The 16,917-nt window shown below is 38.4% G+C and overlaps 2 protein-coding genes across 6 annotated transcripts in view; one reads left to right on the top strand and one right to left on the bottom strand.

Annotated features, from left to right (window-relative positions):
* The window catches only part of kcnc1a (potassium voltage-gated channel, Shaw-related subfamily, member 1a), a 55,621-nt gene extending 51,721 nt beyond the window's left edge, over positions 1-3,900 (bottom strand). Inside the window, exon 1 of one of the 5 annotated variants that reach the window (XM_048184450.1) lies at positions 1,811-3,900. In XM_048184450.1, coding sequence (XP_048040407.1) covers positions 1,811-2,380 — 570 coding nt within the window. In that variant the 5' untranslated portion in view covers positions 2,381-3,900. The remainder of the gene's footprint in view (positions 1-1,810) is intronic. The other 4 variants (XM_048184448.1, XM_048184452.1, XM_048184447.1 and 1 more) reach the window with 4 other exon arrangements.
* A 2,541-nt stretch (positions 3,901-6,441) lies between these two features.
* The window catches only part of cd81a (CD81 molecule a), a 32,540-nt gene continuing 22,064 nt past the window's right edge, over positions 6,442-16,917 (top strand). Inside the window, exons 1-2 of the mRNA XM_048184446.1 lie at positions 6,442-6,684; positions 14,012-14,126. Of these exons, the coding sequence (XP_048040403.1) occupies positions 6,619-6,684; positions 14,012-14,126 (181 nt within the window). The 5' untranslated portion in view covers positions 6,442-6,618. The remainder of the gene's footprint in view (positions 6,685-14,011; positions 14,127-16,917) is intronic.

Below are 16,917 nucleotides of genomic sequence, written 5' to 3'. Positions count from 1 at the left end.
TCACTTACATAAATGAACTATAGTGTCCTGCACCCACTAGTAAAAATATATAAAAAATGTCATTTTTGGTTTGACTGTATATTCCTTGTTGCAAAAAAATGCATACTCCCTTGTTAGTAATAGCACACTTTGATCACCCTTGCCTCTGGCTTTGAGAAGTTCAATGTTGTCTAATCACAGAAAAATTTCATCTGATTGATTGATTCCTGACATAAATCTACTCTACTTCTAACTGTACATCGACATTCCTTGACTTGTTTATCAGTGTCTTGTAGCCTAGGGTGCAATACCCAGATCTTGGCAGTGGTCCTGGTCCATTTTACTCCTATTAAACAGGCATAAAACAAACAGGACAATCGCATAATTGTCCAAATCAGACTGGCCTTGTAATTGGCATAAATAGACTGCATACTGAACAGATTTAGCTGACACTTTTATCTAAATCAACTTAAATCGCATTGAAGGTAGGTATACATTTTATCAGTTTTAGCATTCCCTGGAATCGAAACCATGCCCTTGGCTTTGCTAGAGCCTTGCTGTTTGAGCTACAGCATACGGCAAATACCTTACACATTACAACAGCTAATGCCCACTATAAAAGTCTGACAGGACCAAACTAATGCTTGACACGTAACACTAAATCATCTAGCATCTCAAGTGCTGTCACTCAGACCTGCTGATCAGAATGATGTTATCGGCCTTGTGTGTCTTATCTCAAAGCAGCATGGGCACATAAATAAAGAAAAGCCTTTGCTTCGTGATGTATTCTCTTTAATGTTCTCCCAGAGTGATTAATTTGTGCACGAGCACGCCCGCGGCGGGGAAGGGATCTCACGGCGCGTGGAACAGCAGTATTGCAGTCAGAGGAGCTGTCGATCAATGCTACATGCAAGACGCCTGGAATGACTGCACATGTTTTCCCCAGGGTGACTGAATTTAGTCACTTCAGTTTGATATAGGCCTATCACTAATAACAAGGAATAGCAAGCAAGGAATATAATTCAGTCAAACACATTGTCAAATATATAGATGAACAGTTGCTTCTTGTTTGTTTCAACAGCTACAGAGTGATCCGCTTTTTAGCCTTTTAGCAGATTGGTCGTGAAAGTGACATCAAAATGCATAGTGTTTCATGGTTCAAATAAGGATATAAATTATAAAAATAATTCCCTTAAAAATCTGTATTAAAACATGCACCAAGTTACTTGTATTTGGTTTCAAGCTATAGTTTATAACTATAAACATTTTGAATTAATGACAATTTTTTGAATGAATGATGGCATAACTGCAAGTATCAAGTTAAACGTAATAAAATACTTTCTTTGCACCTTGAATACATGTACATGCAACTTGATTATTTTCCAATAAATAACGTAATATTTTCAACATATTTTTTTAAGATTAAATATATATTTTAACTGATTTATGGAGTATATTTTCTTATGGGGTCACTTAATTTGACCTTCGGAATAAAAGGTCACAACTAAAGAGGTCTTCTCTGTTTTTATGTTTTTCTTGTCACATGACAAAATGGCCACCTCCATGTTGGTTAAACCATAACGACTTGGATTTGGCGGACAAATGTTTTTAAATGTTAATATATATATTTATATGCTTCACTGTTCGTTTTCAAGAGATAATAAAACATTACGTCAAACTCAACTTTTTTATTAGGCCTAATTCATAACATAAACTCAAGAAAACGTTAATATAGACAGGCTATTCTTATCCAATGCAACATGTGCTTAGATGTGTTACGAATAGTGGGCTAAAGACAGGGCTGCCACTTTAAAACGTGTTCATAACTCACCCTTGCATATTTCGAAGAATATGGATCTTCAAAGAGAGCCCAAACACGACGCTGCCAACGTTGCCACAACCCTGCACCTTTGGCGTCAGGTGAGTCGCCGAGGGCCAGGCGTTTAGTCATCTCAAGTTCCTCGTCTCCATCCCCTGGATCACCCAAAACTTCGGTGTCCATGTCATCGTTGCCCATTTCAGCTGGCCCTCCACCGAAACTGTCCAGTGCCTCTTCGGCTTCCCGGTGCTGCCGGTACGTCATCCAGCAGCAGGGCTCCACATCTGTCTCATCGATGCCCCAGAAGGCCAGCTCTTCCTCATAAAGAGGGCCACAAACATCAGCGGGGCAATGCAACTTGCCAGTCCTATAATAATTGAGAATGTGTGCAAAAACTCCGGGGTGGCGGTCAAAGAAAAACTCGTCGATCTGGGCGTCATAGTCAAAGTGACTGTGGGCATCGGGCTCGGCGAGCCAGGCTAAACGAGTGCCGGGAAGAGTGCGCAGGGTGCTGCGGTAGGTCTGGTGTCGAATCCCTCCCACGTTAATCACAACACGGTCTTTCTCGTCGCCCTGGCCCATCTCGTCGCTTAGGCATGTCTCGAGCCCGGGCCAGGCATTAAAATGCTGAAAGACCCGGAGGATACATGTGCGCAATTGTTAGGCAACGGAAAAAGGACACTGAAATGAATAAACGCAGAAAAAACAGGTGCGCAAAGGCAACTCAGCTGCAGCAAATCGGTGCATGAGCGTTTGATGTTCTTGTCAGGTGAATAAGAGATTGCCTCCAGATGCCGAGAGAAAATTAGAAAATAAAGACGTTAAACAAAACAAATTCGTGCAGAGAATGTCATAAATCTGCGCTCCATACCATCAGGTCCAGATGAGGTGCGAGGCTGATGGCTTGTGGTGCACCGCTGGTGGCAGAGTAATGCCTGCGTGTGTGTGTGTGTGTGTGTGTGTGTGGTTCTGAACGGACAGCTCCAGGACGCACGCTTTTTTCCCCTCTCTCCAAAACGAGACACGTGCACTGCCCTGATTCCCAGTAAGACGACTCCTCAAATCCGACAAAGTGGAGGGATCGAGGCTACACGGAAACGGTCACATTTTAAGCGTTTTTTCGATCTGACATCAGTCGTTTTCTTCAAAGCAAGTCCAGATGCCCAAGACCAGAAGCCGTTTGTTGACAAACACGACAGACATCACATCTAGAAAATGTTTTTGCCACTGGATGTGTAGCTATACTTAACACAGGAGACGTCAGCTTTGAAGTGGAAGAGGAGGGGTCCTTCTTTTGTCTCCACAATGTCCAGTTTGGCGAGGTCCTCCGGTGTTTGTTTAGAAGTAATTGATCGTATCCTCTCTATTTCCACCATATGAATATGTTCTCATTTTCCGCGCGTGCCTGTCGATGAGAGTGGAGCGAGACTCGTCATTCCTGCGGAGAGACAACATGAGCCTTCTCTAGAGCCCACCGACGCGCGTGCGCAATTGCTGAGTGGCTCAGTCGACGCGTGCACGAGATCAGATATTGGGATGGTTTCAGACGGTGGAAAGCTCTATTCAGAGCGACATGCAATATTATGGAGAAGACAAAGCTTGCAAAAGCGCTGCGCCATGCTGTGCTTTCCCTCATTATCTCGTTTCTGCAGGTCTCTTCGTGAGATGTAGTATAGCTTACACACTACACAGTAGTTATACAAAACATATTTGCTAAATTGGAAGTCCAGAATAAACAATAAATTAAATGTGATTTAGGGTCAGAAATCAAATAGGGTTTGGGGTAAAAAAGGTGAAATACCCCAGATTTAAATTTGGCTTCTGAAGACACTGTATCCTAACCTAAAGCTGCCAGATGGCTTACATGAATTCACTGTTGTTGAATGTACAGTAGGCCTGTCTATAATATGAAGTGTTTTCATGAATAAAATAAAATAAAATCAGCTCTGAAATAAACAGCACAGGCCTAGCCTATGTGCTGTGTGTAAATGTGACTGACAATTTCCCAAAATAATTTACAAGTCTGTTTATTTTATTATTTATTTGCAGATAGACTGTATTTGAAGTTCATTCATAACAGCTGTAATTGTTCAAAATGTATTTAAAGGCTATTTGACATACAATGCACGGGCCTTTTCATACAACCCTGAAATAAAAATAAATTATAGAGAGCAAATATATCATTTTAATAAAAAGGTTAATTTCTAACACTAATTTGAATGTATTTGTTTATTAATACGTATAATAATATCAGTCCATTAAATGTCAGATAACCAATCAGGTCTTGTAATTTTAAAAAGCATCAAAATAACTTCAAATCATGCATTATTTTTAACAAAGTGCATAAACTTATTAGGAAATCACATTATTGGACACTTGGTCTGTTTTCAGTTGATGTTTTGCTGTTATCTGTTTCTTTTTCTAATCATCTTTCCTGACAATTTAAAGGCAGATTACAGTATGCTTCATCTCAGAAAACACATAATGGGATTTATCCCAAATTATCCTGTTCTGTTGAGGAGGAAAAGCAATTAGGCTTCAAAGGATAGATAATGTCCACTCACAATGGTGGGTTCTTGGTACATGCATGGTCCCATGGGCATCAACTCCACTGTCAGAAACCCATTAACCCTTAGTGTAGGAATTATGATTGTCAGCCAGAATGTTTAAACAACCTCAGCATTCGTCTAATGCTTGTAATAGCAATCAAATTGATTCTTGTATCACAAACCGTTTTTATGATTTAACCTTTAATATTAAAAAAAGGAGTAGGCTAAGGATTGATTTCAGTGTTGGATCTAGTAGAAATCAGACAAAAAAAGTTGTCTAAAATAGGCTGTAGGCTATATATTTATTAGAGACTTAAAGGTGCCCTCGAATGAAAAATTGAATTTATCTTGGCATTGTTAAATAACAAGAGTTCAGTACATGGAAATGACATACAGCGAGTCTCAAACTCCATTGTTTCCTCCTTCTTATATAAATCTCATTTGTTTACAAGGCCTCCAAAGAACAGGCGAATCTCAACATAACACCGACTGTTGCGTAACAGTCGGGGTGTACGCCCCCAATATTTGCATATGCCAGCCCACGTTTCCAACATTATAAAAGGCATTAGACAAGGGCAGCCAGTATTAACGTCTGGATGTGCACAACCAAATCATCAGACTAGGTAAGCAAGCAAGAACAATAGCGAAAAAAGGCAGATGGAGCAATAATAACTGACATGATCCATGATAACATGATATTTTTAGTGATATTTGTAAACTGTCTTTCTAAATGTTTCGTTAGCATGTTGCTAATGTACTGTTAAATGTGGTTAAAGTTACCATCGGTTATTACTGTATTCACGGAGACAAGAGAGCCGTCGCTATTTTCATTTTTAAACACTTGCAGTCTGTATAATGCATAAACACAACTTCATTCTTTATAAATCTCTCCAACAGTGTAGCATTAGCCGTTAGCCACGGAGCACTATCAAACTCATTCAAAATCAGAAGTAAACAATATAACAGTATACAATACTCACATAATCCGACGCATGCATGCCGCATGCATGACGAACACTTTGTAAAGATCCATTTTGAGGGTTATATTAGCTGTGTAAACTTTAAGGCACTGTTCAAGGCAAGCGCGAGCTCTGTGGGCGTGGACCACGGGATTTAAAGTGGCCGCAGTGGCGCGTTTATAATGATGCCCCAAAATGCAGTTAAAAAAATTAATAAAAAAAAATCTATGGGGTATTTTGGTCTGAAACTTCACAGACACATTCAGGGGACACCTTAGACTTATATTACATCTTTTAAAAACATAATCTAGGGCACCTTTAAGCTTTTCTAGTGGTGATGCTGTAGGCCTATATTGAAATACTGACATCTAGTGGCAGAAAGTGTTCTTTCTTTCTTTCTTTCTTTCTTGATTGATTGTAAATATTCTCCACAAAGTTCTTCTTTATATGCGTATACTGCTAACTGCTGGAAATGTTTGTGATTATAGCATTTTGTACTTACAATAATAAGTGTGTAGGGTATAAATAACATTATATTTGATTTAAAACAAGGGCATAGAAAATATGGATCAAAATGTATTTGATTTATGGTAGCCTATTTTATCATTATGTTTATAATAATGGCCTTGTTATTTACGTGAGAATAACACAAAATAACACAGTTATCTTTGTCTTGCTCCTTAATAAAAGGTTAGGCTATCATACAGTTTCTGTGGTGACGATTATTGCAGTGAATCCAGCTTTACTTTTCACAGTTTAAAAGTTACCTTTTCAGCCACAAGATGGAGACATTCACTAATTCTGGATGAGTGAGACTTGTAAACATGTCTGTGTTAGACGGTGTAATTTATCCCTTGCCATTATTTACATTTTCCATCTGTAACAAAGGGCATTGATATAGTTATTTTTAACATCCCAAAACGATTTCAAAGGCGGTGTGACTTAAGCGCATCAAAATCGAAATGTTCAGCAATAATTTGGATGAACCTTGAATTCAGAGGATTTATGATTATCCGTTAATCAGGCAGCTATTCTATTCTGAGCGAGTATGTAATCTCCTCATTGATTTAATAATGAATATTTTTGCACGGTTTCTATGATGTTATTTGGCTCTGTTTAGGGGGACTCTCTAAGGGGGAGGAAACTGGGTGTTGCCCGTTTTTTTACGTCGTCTGAGTCCAAGCAGCAGCAGCAGCAGCAGCAACACACACGGAGATTGGAGTTCAGTCTGCACGAACACTGCGTAACAGCGGCTTCATCGAGACACTTCTTCGCTAACCGGCTTTAAAAAGACCCTCCAATAACCGACACCATGGGCGTTGAAGGCTGCACGAAATGTATCAAATACATGCTCTTCTTCTTCAATTTCATCTTCTGGGTAAGTGGTCATTCATTCTGTGCGATGGTCCTGTGTCTGGCCTGAGAAACCGCCATTGGTATTTGGTATTAAGAGGACTGTTTACCCTTCATGTTTTCCGTTATGAACAGGAATTTAAATCGTAGACTTAATTTTCATTACGGAAACGCAAATGAACTGATAACTTCTGGTAGGCTATGACTTATTCGCTGAACATGCAATTATTTTAAATACAGATGTTTTATGTAGAAGATTGTAGAATGGCTAAAGACAAAGTGATAAAGGCAGTAAAATGCTATAAAAGGAGCTCTCAGGGCGAACATAACGGGCATGGGGCGGAGGAGTCCAGCAACAAGATTTCGTCACTGCTCTCGTCTGTTAAAACTCCCACAAAGACTAGTCTTATGTTTATTATAACGTTACTTGTCAAACTTACCATTTTCTTTTTCTTATTATGTTTTTAATTTCACAAAACTACGCTACTAACTAATAGTTTCCCAATTCACACTTGGCGACGTGTTGAAGTAATAAAATAGCGCAGTAATAAAATTGGCGTTGTCTGGTCGCTCCCACTCGCTGTAATTTGGAAAAGAACCTGGAAAAGTGAATGACAATATTCCACCATAGCCAGATTGAGTTGAGAGTTGTAGCTCATCATGCCTGTGTGTAATAGTCACATTGCCTGTGTCTTTAATTTCAGTTTTTTTTTTTACTCATTTCCTTTTAGGAACTTACTCTTACTAAACAGCCTTGATAAGCAATCATTCATGACGCATATTTTTTGACAAATGCACAATGTTCTTGCGTAGGTTTCATCTACAGCTCTTTCTAAGTTGTTAGTCAAGCATTCACAGACAGTGTCCTCTCAAAATGGCTGGTCAATTAATCAGGTCTCAATTTACATTTTGTCTCTACATTGGTTATTTCTAAACCAAAGAAATAAGAAGTACATCGGTTAACTGCGTTGATAATTACGTAAGAAGGTTGATAAGTGCTAAAACTAAAATGTTCTTCTTTTTCTTCCCAGAAAGTGGCATCATGAACAATACAACTGGAATTCAATACAGTTGCAGTGTTTAGGCCTGGTCACACCAAGGATGATAACTAATGATAAAGTTTTATAATAAATAATTCAGAATTTAATAATAAAGTTTTAATATTATTGATAGCGATAAAGTTTTAATAATTGTTCTAATTCTATGAGAATAGCAAAGTCCACACCACAGCTATATACGATAACAACACAGAGGAACAATATTGTTTGAATTGATTTCAGAACAATTTTTTTAAAAGGTTAGTTCACCCAAAAATGAAAATAATGTAATTTATTACTCATCCTCATGTCGTTCTACACCCGTAAGCCTTTCATTCATATTCGGAGCACAAATTAAGATATTTTGATTAAATCCGATGGCTCAGTGAGGCCTGCATTCACAGCAATGACACTTCCTCTCTCAAGATCCAGAAAGGTACTAAAAACCTATTTAAAACAGTTCATGTGAGTTCATTGGTTTTACCTTAATATTATAAAGCGTTGACAATACTTTTTGTGCGCCAAAAAAAAAAAAAAAAAAAAACGACTTTTCAACAATATAGTGATGGGCCGATTTCAAAACACTGCTTCGGAGCTTTACGAATCGAACCACTGAACTCACACTCATATTTTAACTGTTTTAAATATGTTTTTAGCACCTTTCTGGATCTTGAGAGAGGGAGTGTCATTGCTTTGAATGCAGGCCTCACTGAGCCATCGGATTTCAACAAAATATCTTAATTTGTGTTCCAAAGATGAATCAAGGTCTTATGGGTGTGGAACAACATGAGGGTGAGTAATAAAGACATTATTTTCATTTTTGGGTGAACTAATCCTTTAGAGAGCTTGTGCATTTAAAGCGGCAGATGACTAAACTGCATTGTACACTTAGGATAATGAAAAAGTTATTGTCCGTTGGTGTGGATGCAAATATAGTTATCGATATAGTTATCTTTAAGGTTATTGCTCTTGTCGTGAATGGGCCTTTAGGCACATTGAGAAGCTAAATCCTATTGCCATTGAGATGAAACACGAAACCATCATCAGCCATAAAACAGAAGCCTATTTTCCAGCTGGCTAATGAGTTTAACACCCATGCTCATTTCTCTACAGACCCAACAGGTGCTGAGACCACTCATGTGTGAATGAACATGACAAAACAGCATGGTGGCTTCTTATTTTGAGGAACTTTGGTTTGAGAACTGACTCATAGAGATGGTGATGAAAAAATACCTATACAGAAGGTGTTAGATCTAAGAGTCCATTGCCAAGCTGATAGGACGAGTTTGACAGTAAGTTGTGGTTAATGCAGAATGGGTGCGGAGGTTTCACAGAAGGTCTGGGCCTTCTGAGCCTCCTGCTTTGACATGCCAAACATTCTACAACCACCTCACACTGGGTCATGGGTCAAAAATAGAACCTGCCGCACCAGACTACTGGCAACAGAAGGAAGAGGTCTGAGAGGGGGCTTTATTTCTAAGACCCTTACACAGGATGATATCAGTGTATGAGAGATAGAGAGAAGTGCTAATTTCGTCATGTTGCAGAAAATATTAAGTGACATGATGGTGCAAAAAAATTTTTTTGTATATTCAATCTAGGGCATTGGCTATTATTTGTGTTCCCTTGACAGCCCACTTTTAAAGGTGAAAATTAGTTCATGGCTGACTTCTTGTGCTGAGTAAAATTGCTTCATGTATGTTTTTTAAGGCCGTTGTATCCAGTGGTGGCTGGTGCTAAAAAATTTTGGAAGGGTGCAAAAAAACAAACATTTTAAAGGGTTAGTTCACCCAAAAATGAAAATAATGTAATTTATTACTCACCCTCATGTCGTTCCACACCCGTAAGGCCTTCATTCATCTTTGGAACACAAAATAAGATATTTTGATTAAATCCGATGGCTCAGTGAGGCCTTTTTGTGCGTCAAAAAAAACAAAATAACGGCTTTTCAACAATATAGTGATGGGCCGATGTTCATATTGAAGGCTATGAAAACCAACATGAATGTAACCGTGTAGTCTATGCTATATTATGTGCAAAAAAGGGGTCAAATCACATTAGGCCTACATTTCTAACATTGTAACACTACAATCTAAGAACAAAATGTTTTTTAAAGCAGAAGTTAAATACACTAAAAATAAAAGCACAGACTAATTGTTAGGCTAATTTGATTACCCTACAATAGTCACTTTACAGTTAGTGCTATCATAAAAATACACTTAGTTGTAGGTTCGAAATTCCACATATGGCACATTTATGTTCGCCAACAAAAACAAATATTCAACAAATATTTTAGCAATTGCAGAAGGCTGATCCATTCCTGACAGCAAAATCGACTTTCTAACATTTACAGATGGAGAATATGTCTGAAATGTAAGTTATGCACTGAGGAAATTATTGGATGTCACTTTAGCTTAAAAAGTTATTAATAGAGGAATGTTTGTTTCCACCAATCGCTGCACAAGTTAAAGCTGCAGTCTGTAACTTTTCTTGGTTAAAAATTATCCAAAATCCATTTTTGAGCAAGTACATAACCAGCCAGTGTTCAAAACTATCTCTTTATCTTGTCTCGATTCACAACGGTAAACTTGTAATAATGTTTTATAATAAGAGCGACATGGTGGATTTCCGCGGGAAATTTGAGCATGCAGCAGTTCCTCTGTGCGTCATTACATCACGTTCGTAAACAGAAAGGAAGGAGTCCAGGCTAGTCGGTTTTATCACGTGAGGATGCTGCTGGTAGCGGATCATTCATAGCCTTTTCTCACAGCAGCTGAAATAATTAAACTTATCATTTTGATGGTGGATTGTAATCCAGAAAGATCCAAATGACAATCATCAGTGACAACTGGAGATTCCATTCCACTTGTTCAGATGATATTTTCCAGTGAAAATTCTTAAATTGGTCATACTTTCAAGACGGAGAATCTGTGATTCTATCTGTGATCCACACCGATGCGGTGACTGACAGCAAGCATTAGATTCATCCGCGCTGACGAGCTGTGCCGAGGCACAACGCACGTACAGATAACTGTTCCGCATATGACTGCAATTGCAGGTTTCAAACAAGAGATGGCGACAAAGAGGAAAAATCGCAGACTGCAGCTTTAAGGTTACGTATGATAACGAAAGCACGTTAGGGCGAGCCCTCCCGGAACCCATAGAGATTGCACTGCAGTGCCTGCAGTTCGAAAAAAAAGGTCTTTAAATGGAAGTCTATGAGAGCGGTACTCCGAAGACAGTGACTTGACACTGACTGGACTATAGCCTATATCCAGAGGCAGAACAAACAGAGCAGTGACAGCTAGCGTTGTGGTTGAATGTGCTGTGGTTGAATGTGATTGAAAAAAATCTGTGGTGGAGCATCGCTCTCTCGCCCTAATGAAGAAAACGCCCCCTGGTATCACAGATTGCTTATATTTATAAGATAAAAATGACAAAGTTACTCAAATTAGTGATGTATGTATGTCTATTATTATAGTCTCTAACTGTGTGTAGTAAGTAAGTCTAGTATAGTTTGCATGGACATGCTGTTGCTGGTAATACAGAACTTGCAAATTACTTTAATAAGCCTTTGCATTTGAGAACATTCATTTGAGGAAGTGTTTGTTCTGTAATAATAGCCTAATCATTACACCTACTTAGCCTGAGACTTGTTATTAACATTCAGAATTGTTACATTTGTGTATGTGTTCACAAACCTTGTGACTGTCCTCCATTCCTCAGGGTCAAACTTCCTTCCCTATCAGGAAGGTATTTCTCAAAATATTGATGTTTGCTCTGCAGAAATGCAGTAAAAAAAACAAAACAAAAAAAAAAACAGTATTGACTATATTTGCCTTAGAATATTTAGAGCATGTGAATTAGAGGGATTTTTTTGTGCTTACTTTGCATACAACAGAATAAACCTGTAGCATTTTGTGCAGTTCTGCAATGATTGAGTAGTCACCACCCATGCTTTTTTCTGTGTAAATAGGCCATTTGATTTTTTTTTAAATTTACAATAAAATGACAAAACAAAGTTGTAATTCAATCAGTTAAAGTTTTTGTGAGCATACTTAGCTTTTATTTAAAAGCATTATAACAGGGATTGCAATATTATTGCCTGTAATAGCTTGTAATAGGGCCAAATATCCTGTATGGCAAATAGATTATTATTAAATTAATCCTTGTGTTTGGCTCTAAAAAATGAATGGCATTTCCTGCCTTTTTCTACATAAATTCAGTTAAAGTATGGAAACTGAGAAGGGAGGATGCCCCCAGATCGCCCCACAAGAATTATGGCTTATTCTGCTTATAACTCCCCCTGACACCTCTGGTCAACTGGAAACTCCTGTGTTTAGGGGAATCTCTGTTTACTCAGATATTCATTATGAGTGAATGTGTAATCCATCGAGAATGGGTTGCTTTAAGTGACAGAGCTTCTCCATGAACCATCACTTTAGAACCTCTCCCTTTGGCTGGCCCTCTGTTTACTCAGTTGCTAAGCAGCGGGCTGCCTGAGCTCTGGAATGGGCCTATCTGGCCTTTGGAGAGAGTGAGAAAGACAGAAAGAGAAATGGAAAGAACTCTTTCTCTCACACTTTTACCCTCTCTGGAAACGATTTTCTCCCCTGTGTTTAGCTGGAGAGAATGTTCCTCATTGAGAAATTGTTTATTATTCAGCATGCAAATTTGGGAAAATAATTAAAATATCCAGAAATACCATTTGCATTAGATAAAACATGACATGGTTCAAGAAATGACATTTTGAATTGGATTTTTATTTTAATTTGAGTTTAAATTTGAGTAATTTTGTTATGTGCTTTTGTCATATCTTTACTATTTCTATTTACCTTTAATTTAGTCCAGTTTTAGTAATAGTAATTTTAGTACATCAATTTCAACAAACTTTTTTTTTCAGTTCCCAAGGCAACAATTTTTTATACATTTTAAGTTTTTTTTTAATCTACTATTTATATATTTTTTTTATTTCAGCTTTATTTCAATTAACGAAAATGATTTTTGATAGTTTTAGTTTCAGTCAACGATAACAACAATGGTTATAAATGCTCAAAATTGATTTTGTAGAGCAGAGGCTGTGATTTCTTTTTTACATCAACAGGTGTGAAAGACCAGTAATGGTGGGAAAAAACCATTTAGAGAGAGGAGAAAGTGCCCAGTGTTTTCCTCGTGATCCCTTTATGAGGGGTGTGGTGTGTGAGAACTGCACCAACAAATGCTTTTTGGTTTGACTTGAAGCGAATATCTTTGGCGATGCAGCTGTTCGCATTTGTAGAACTGGTGCGAGTGTTGGATTCTTGATTGGAAAAGAGTAGCAGAACGAGATAAAGGAAAGGAAGGAAGTATGAGTCCATTGTTTTCACAGCCAGAGCTGTGCGTTCTGCCCATCCCAGCATTCCTGCTAATGGTCTTTGCTTCGTCTCACATTCCCGTTACTCTCCCCTGTGCGGTGTAGCTGGATCTCCTTGCTTCTAACGGCACCCACCAGGTTCTTGGCGGTCTCCAGTGCTCTTTATCTGCACTCTGCATTCCTCCACAGAGCCTACGCATTCCTGACGAGATCCAGCTGCTCTCGCAGGGCCCAGCTCTTGTCCGATTTGACAGTAATTTCGCTGTAAATAAAGCCGTATAAACAAAGCCAAATAAACCTCTGCTGCTTGTCACGCAGTTGCCCCTCCCCCACATTAACTTTCCCGCTTCTTATCCGCTTGTGCATACAATACCACACATTGTAGAGCTACTTTAAATGGTCTTCTGAACTGCCTACACCCTCTTTCCTTTTCCCCCATTTTCTATCTCTCCCTCCCCCTAGACGCAAGAGTCTGTGAGCACCCTCTCTCGTGAATATGCCATGTGTTTATGGGCCTCACTCAACTGAATGCTCATCACTGTGAGCCATGTAAAGAGAAAAGCGGGCTGAACCATACTGCTGTGGCGTACAGTGATGTTTTGATATTCTTAACCCTCGGCACTGTGGGCCTCTAGAATGGGGTCTGTAACAAGATCCTTCCCTCCACCCTGCCTCACAGAATGTGTCTCTCTTTCTCTTTGTTGAATGGAAAATAAGCAGACTACAAGAGATAGATCCAAGGAGATTAACAAAATGCATCCACGCACCACTTTAAGAGTCGAGATGAAAAAGAAAGGTGTAGTAAATATGTAGATACACCTTTCTTTAAAAGTCTAGAAAAAAATGACATGTAAAAAGTCTTGCTGGTTTCTTTTGTGCATTTCATAACAGTGATCAAAAGTGTTCAAGTTGCATAATTTCTCTTCCTCTCTCCTTTTTTGTCTTTTTTTTGTTTTTTTTAGCTGGCTGGTTGTGTAATCTTGGGGGTTTCACTCTGGCTTCGTCATGACACTAAAACAAGCAGTCTACTGGAGCTGAGGTATCAGGACGCAGAACCACCCAGCACCTTCTACATCAGTAAGTACATCACTTTCTCTTTCCCATTATTACCCTCTATACTCACTTAGTCTTTTTTTTCCATCTCTCATTCCTCAGTCTCTCAACCCATCCATAAATCGTATCACATAAAGTCTTTGACTAAGTCTATGAATAATTGTATTTCTTACATTTCTTTACATAGGATTTATTTGAGTGATACACACACACACACACACACACACACACTAGGGATGGTAAGATTCACTTATTCATATCGGTGCATCGGTATAAAAGTTAATGATGCGATGGGTTGATTTAAAAAAGTGTGCATCGGATACAAGTTGGCATTTGTATCGCAATGCATCAGTTCTAACATGGACTAATTGCATCGGTAAAAAACGATTTATTAATATAGAATTATTAGTAGATGTGACCAATAATTTGTGACAAATATTTTTAAATATAGATTGATTTCTTCTTGTTTTCCAAGCATATTCTCTCATCACCATTGCTGCCCTGTGAATATGACATATCACAACATTACGGAGACCGTAATGTATGAGACTCTATACTGTAGCTCATTTTAATATCACAAGATCTCATGGCATGAGATCTCGTCACACCCCTAGTACAGATGGTTCCATTTCTTCCCAGTGATTGATGACAAGAAAATCAAACACAAGATCATTTGGCTTCAGGGAAAACTGATTGGTTGGTTCACATGGACATTTGTGAGGTCAGAGGTTACTGTCAAGGACTCTTACAGATGCACAAGTGGGCTGTTTCTGATGGCAACTGTTAAAAGCCTTGTTTATTCAGGAAGGCCTTGTGCCTGTTTAGACACAGAGTTTAACAACTGGGTAAACAGTTCTTCAGTTCATTTCAGTGGTATTGTAAGCCCTAATATTTATTGAGGAGTGGATTTTAAAAGAGAAATATCTTATCTATACCTTATATGTGAACAAAAACTTTTTGAAGTAAACCTAAAAAGAAAATTTTGTCATCATTTATTCATCCTTTTCCACATTGTTATGAATTTCTTTTATTCTAGATGTCTTTTAATGCCTTGAAAATGAAAACATTGCATTTTATTGTAATATTGTTATTGCAAATTGTGCTGATTTAAATGTGGAACCAAGGTTGGCTTGACATATTTGAAGTTTTGTGGAAATAGTAAGAATAGCTTGTGATAGTCTTGGACTGGGATAGAATGCAGATATGTTTTGCATTGTAGGCCATTGTTTTCCAGCTGTAGTGTTTTTGAATATAGATTTCATAGACATTTATTATAGCTTACAGCTATTATTTACAATTAGTCAGTATGAATTATTATTATTTTTATTTAAGGGTCAATGAAAAATATAAAGACTAAAAATTAAATTAAAGCTGCAGTCCGTAACCTTTTTGGTTAAAAATTATCCAAAATAAATTTTTGAGCAAGTACATAACCAGCCAGTGTTCAAAACTATCTCATTATCTTAGATCAATTCATAACGGTAAGTTTGTAATAATGTTTCAAAATAAGAGTGACCTGGTGGATTTCTGCAAGCATGCAGCAGTTCGTCTGTGCGTCATTACATCACATCCGTAAACCGAAAGGAAGGAGTCCGTCCAGGCTAGTCGGTTTTATCACGTGAGGACGCTGCTGGTAGCGGCACATTTATAGCCTTTTCTCACAGCATCTTAAATAATTAAACTTATCATTTTGATGGCGGATTGTAATCCAGAAAGATCCAAATGACAATCATCAGTGACAACTGGAGATTCACCCGTAGTCAAAAAGCAAAAGACTTTGGAGTGGCTACAGAAAATGAAATCTACAGGTAACGCTAATATACACTAAATACACATAGTCACGTAATGCTGTTGTTGTTAACATTAACAATTTGAGAACAAAGTATAACAGTAATAATAATTTGCACGGTTTGGCGTGATCCGAGCTAAGTGATCGTTAGATTTAATCATCATTGGCAGCGTGATTTATTGTAGGCCTAATGCTTTTTTCCTCAGTTGGTCAGAACAAATGTGGCAGACATGTTACTTGCTTGTACAGATGATATTTTCCAGTGAAAATTCTTATATTGGTCATACTTTCAAGACGTAGAATCTGTGATTCTGAAGTACAGTATCCACACCGGTGTAGTGATTGACAGCAAACATTAGATTCATCCGTGCTGACGAGCTGTGCCGAGGCACAACGCACGTACAGATAAATGTTCCGCATATGACTGCAATTGCAGGTTTCAAACAGAGATGGCGACAAAGAGCAAGGAAATCCCGGCATCAAATCCTTTCTGCCTTACTTACCGGAGTGGGTGTCAGAACCTGTTCTAAGGGCAGAGCTCAAAGGTCTGGTAGTGCCAGCCTTAGTGCCAGGCATTACCTTCAAGGGAATGCTGGCGTAAAGAAACATAAGTTCCTTTGCCTATCACTATACTAGGGGGATCTGGTTCAACCCCTAAAAACCTCAGGGGAGCTGTTAATGAAATGACTCTAAGCCAGGATTTCAGAGCCAAATATTACTCATAGGGCCTGAGAAGGGTATTTTGGAGAGCAGAGGTCTAGCAATTATGACTCTCTAATGCAAGAGGAGGCAAAACTACAACTACAACTACTCAACCTTAAGGACAGCTTATTACAGCAGCTCACAGAGTGCCAGCACCCAGCTACTGTTTAGCTGGAGCTCAGGTGAGTGGAGGCCTCGCAGAAAGAATCTCTATAGCGAGAGGAGGCCAACCATATTCAGCCTCAAAGACAGTTTACCAAGGTGGCCTCAGCAAAATGCTATAATTTAAAGGCTCATAAATGAGTCATCTGCTTAAACCTCAGC

This window comes from Megalobrama amblycephala, linkage group LG3 (genome assembly GCF_018812025.1).
Source record: "Megalobrama amblycephala isolate DHTTF-2021 linkage group LG3, ASM1881202v1, whole genome shotgun sequence".
Lineage (NCBI taxonomy): Eukaryota > Metazoa > Chordata > Actinopteri > Cypriniformes > Xenocyprididae > Megalobrama > Megalobrama amblycephala.
Note: the sequence above shows the minus strand (reverse complement) of the source record. Positions and strands in the feature narration are given on the sequence as shown.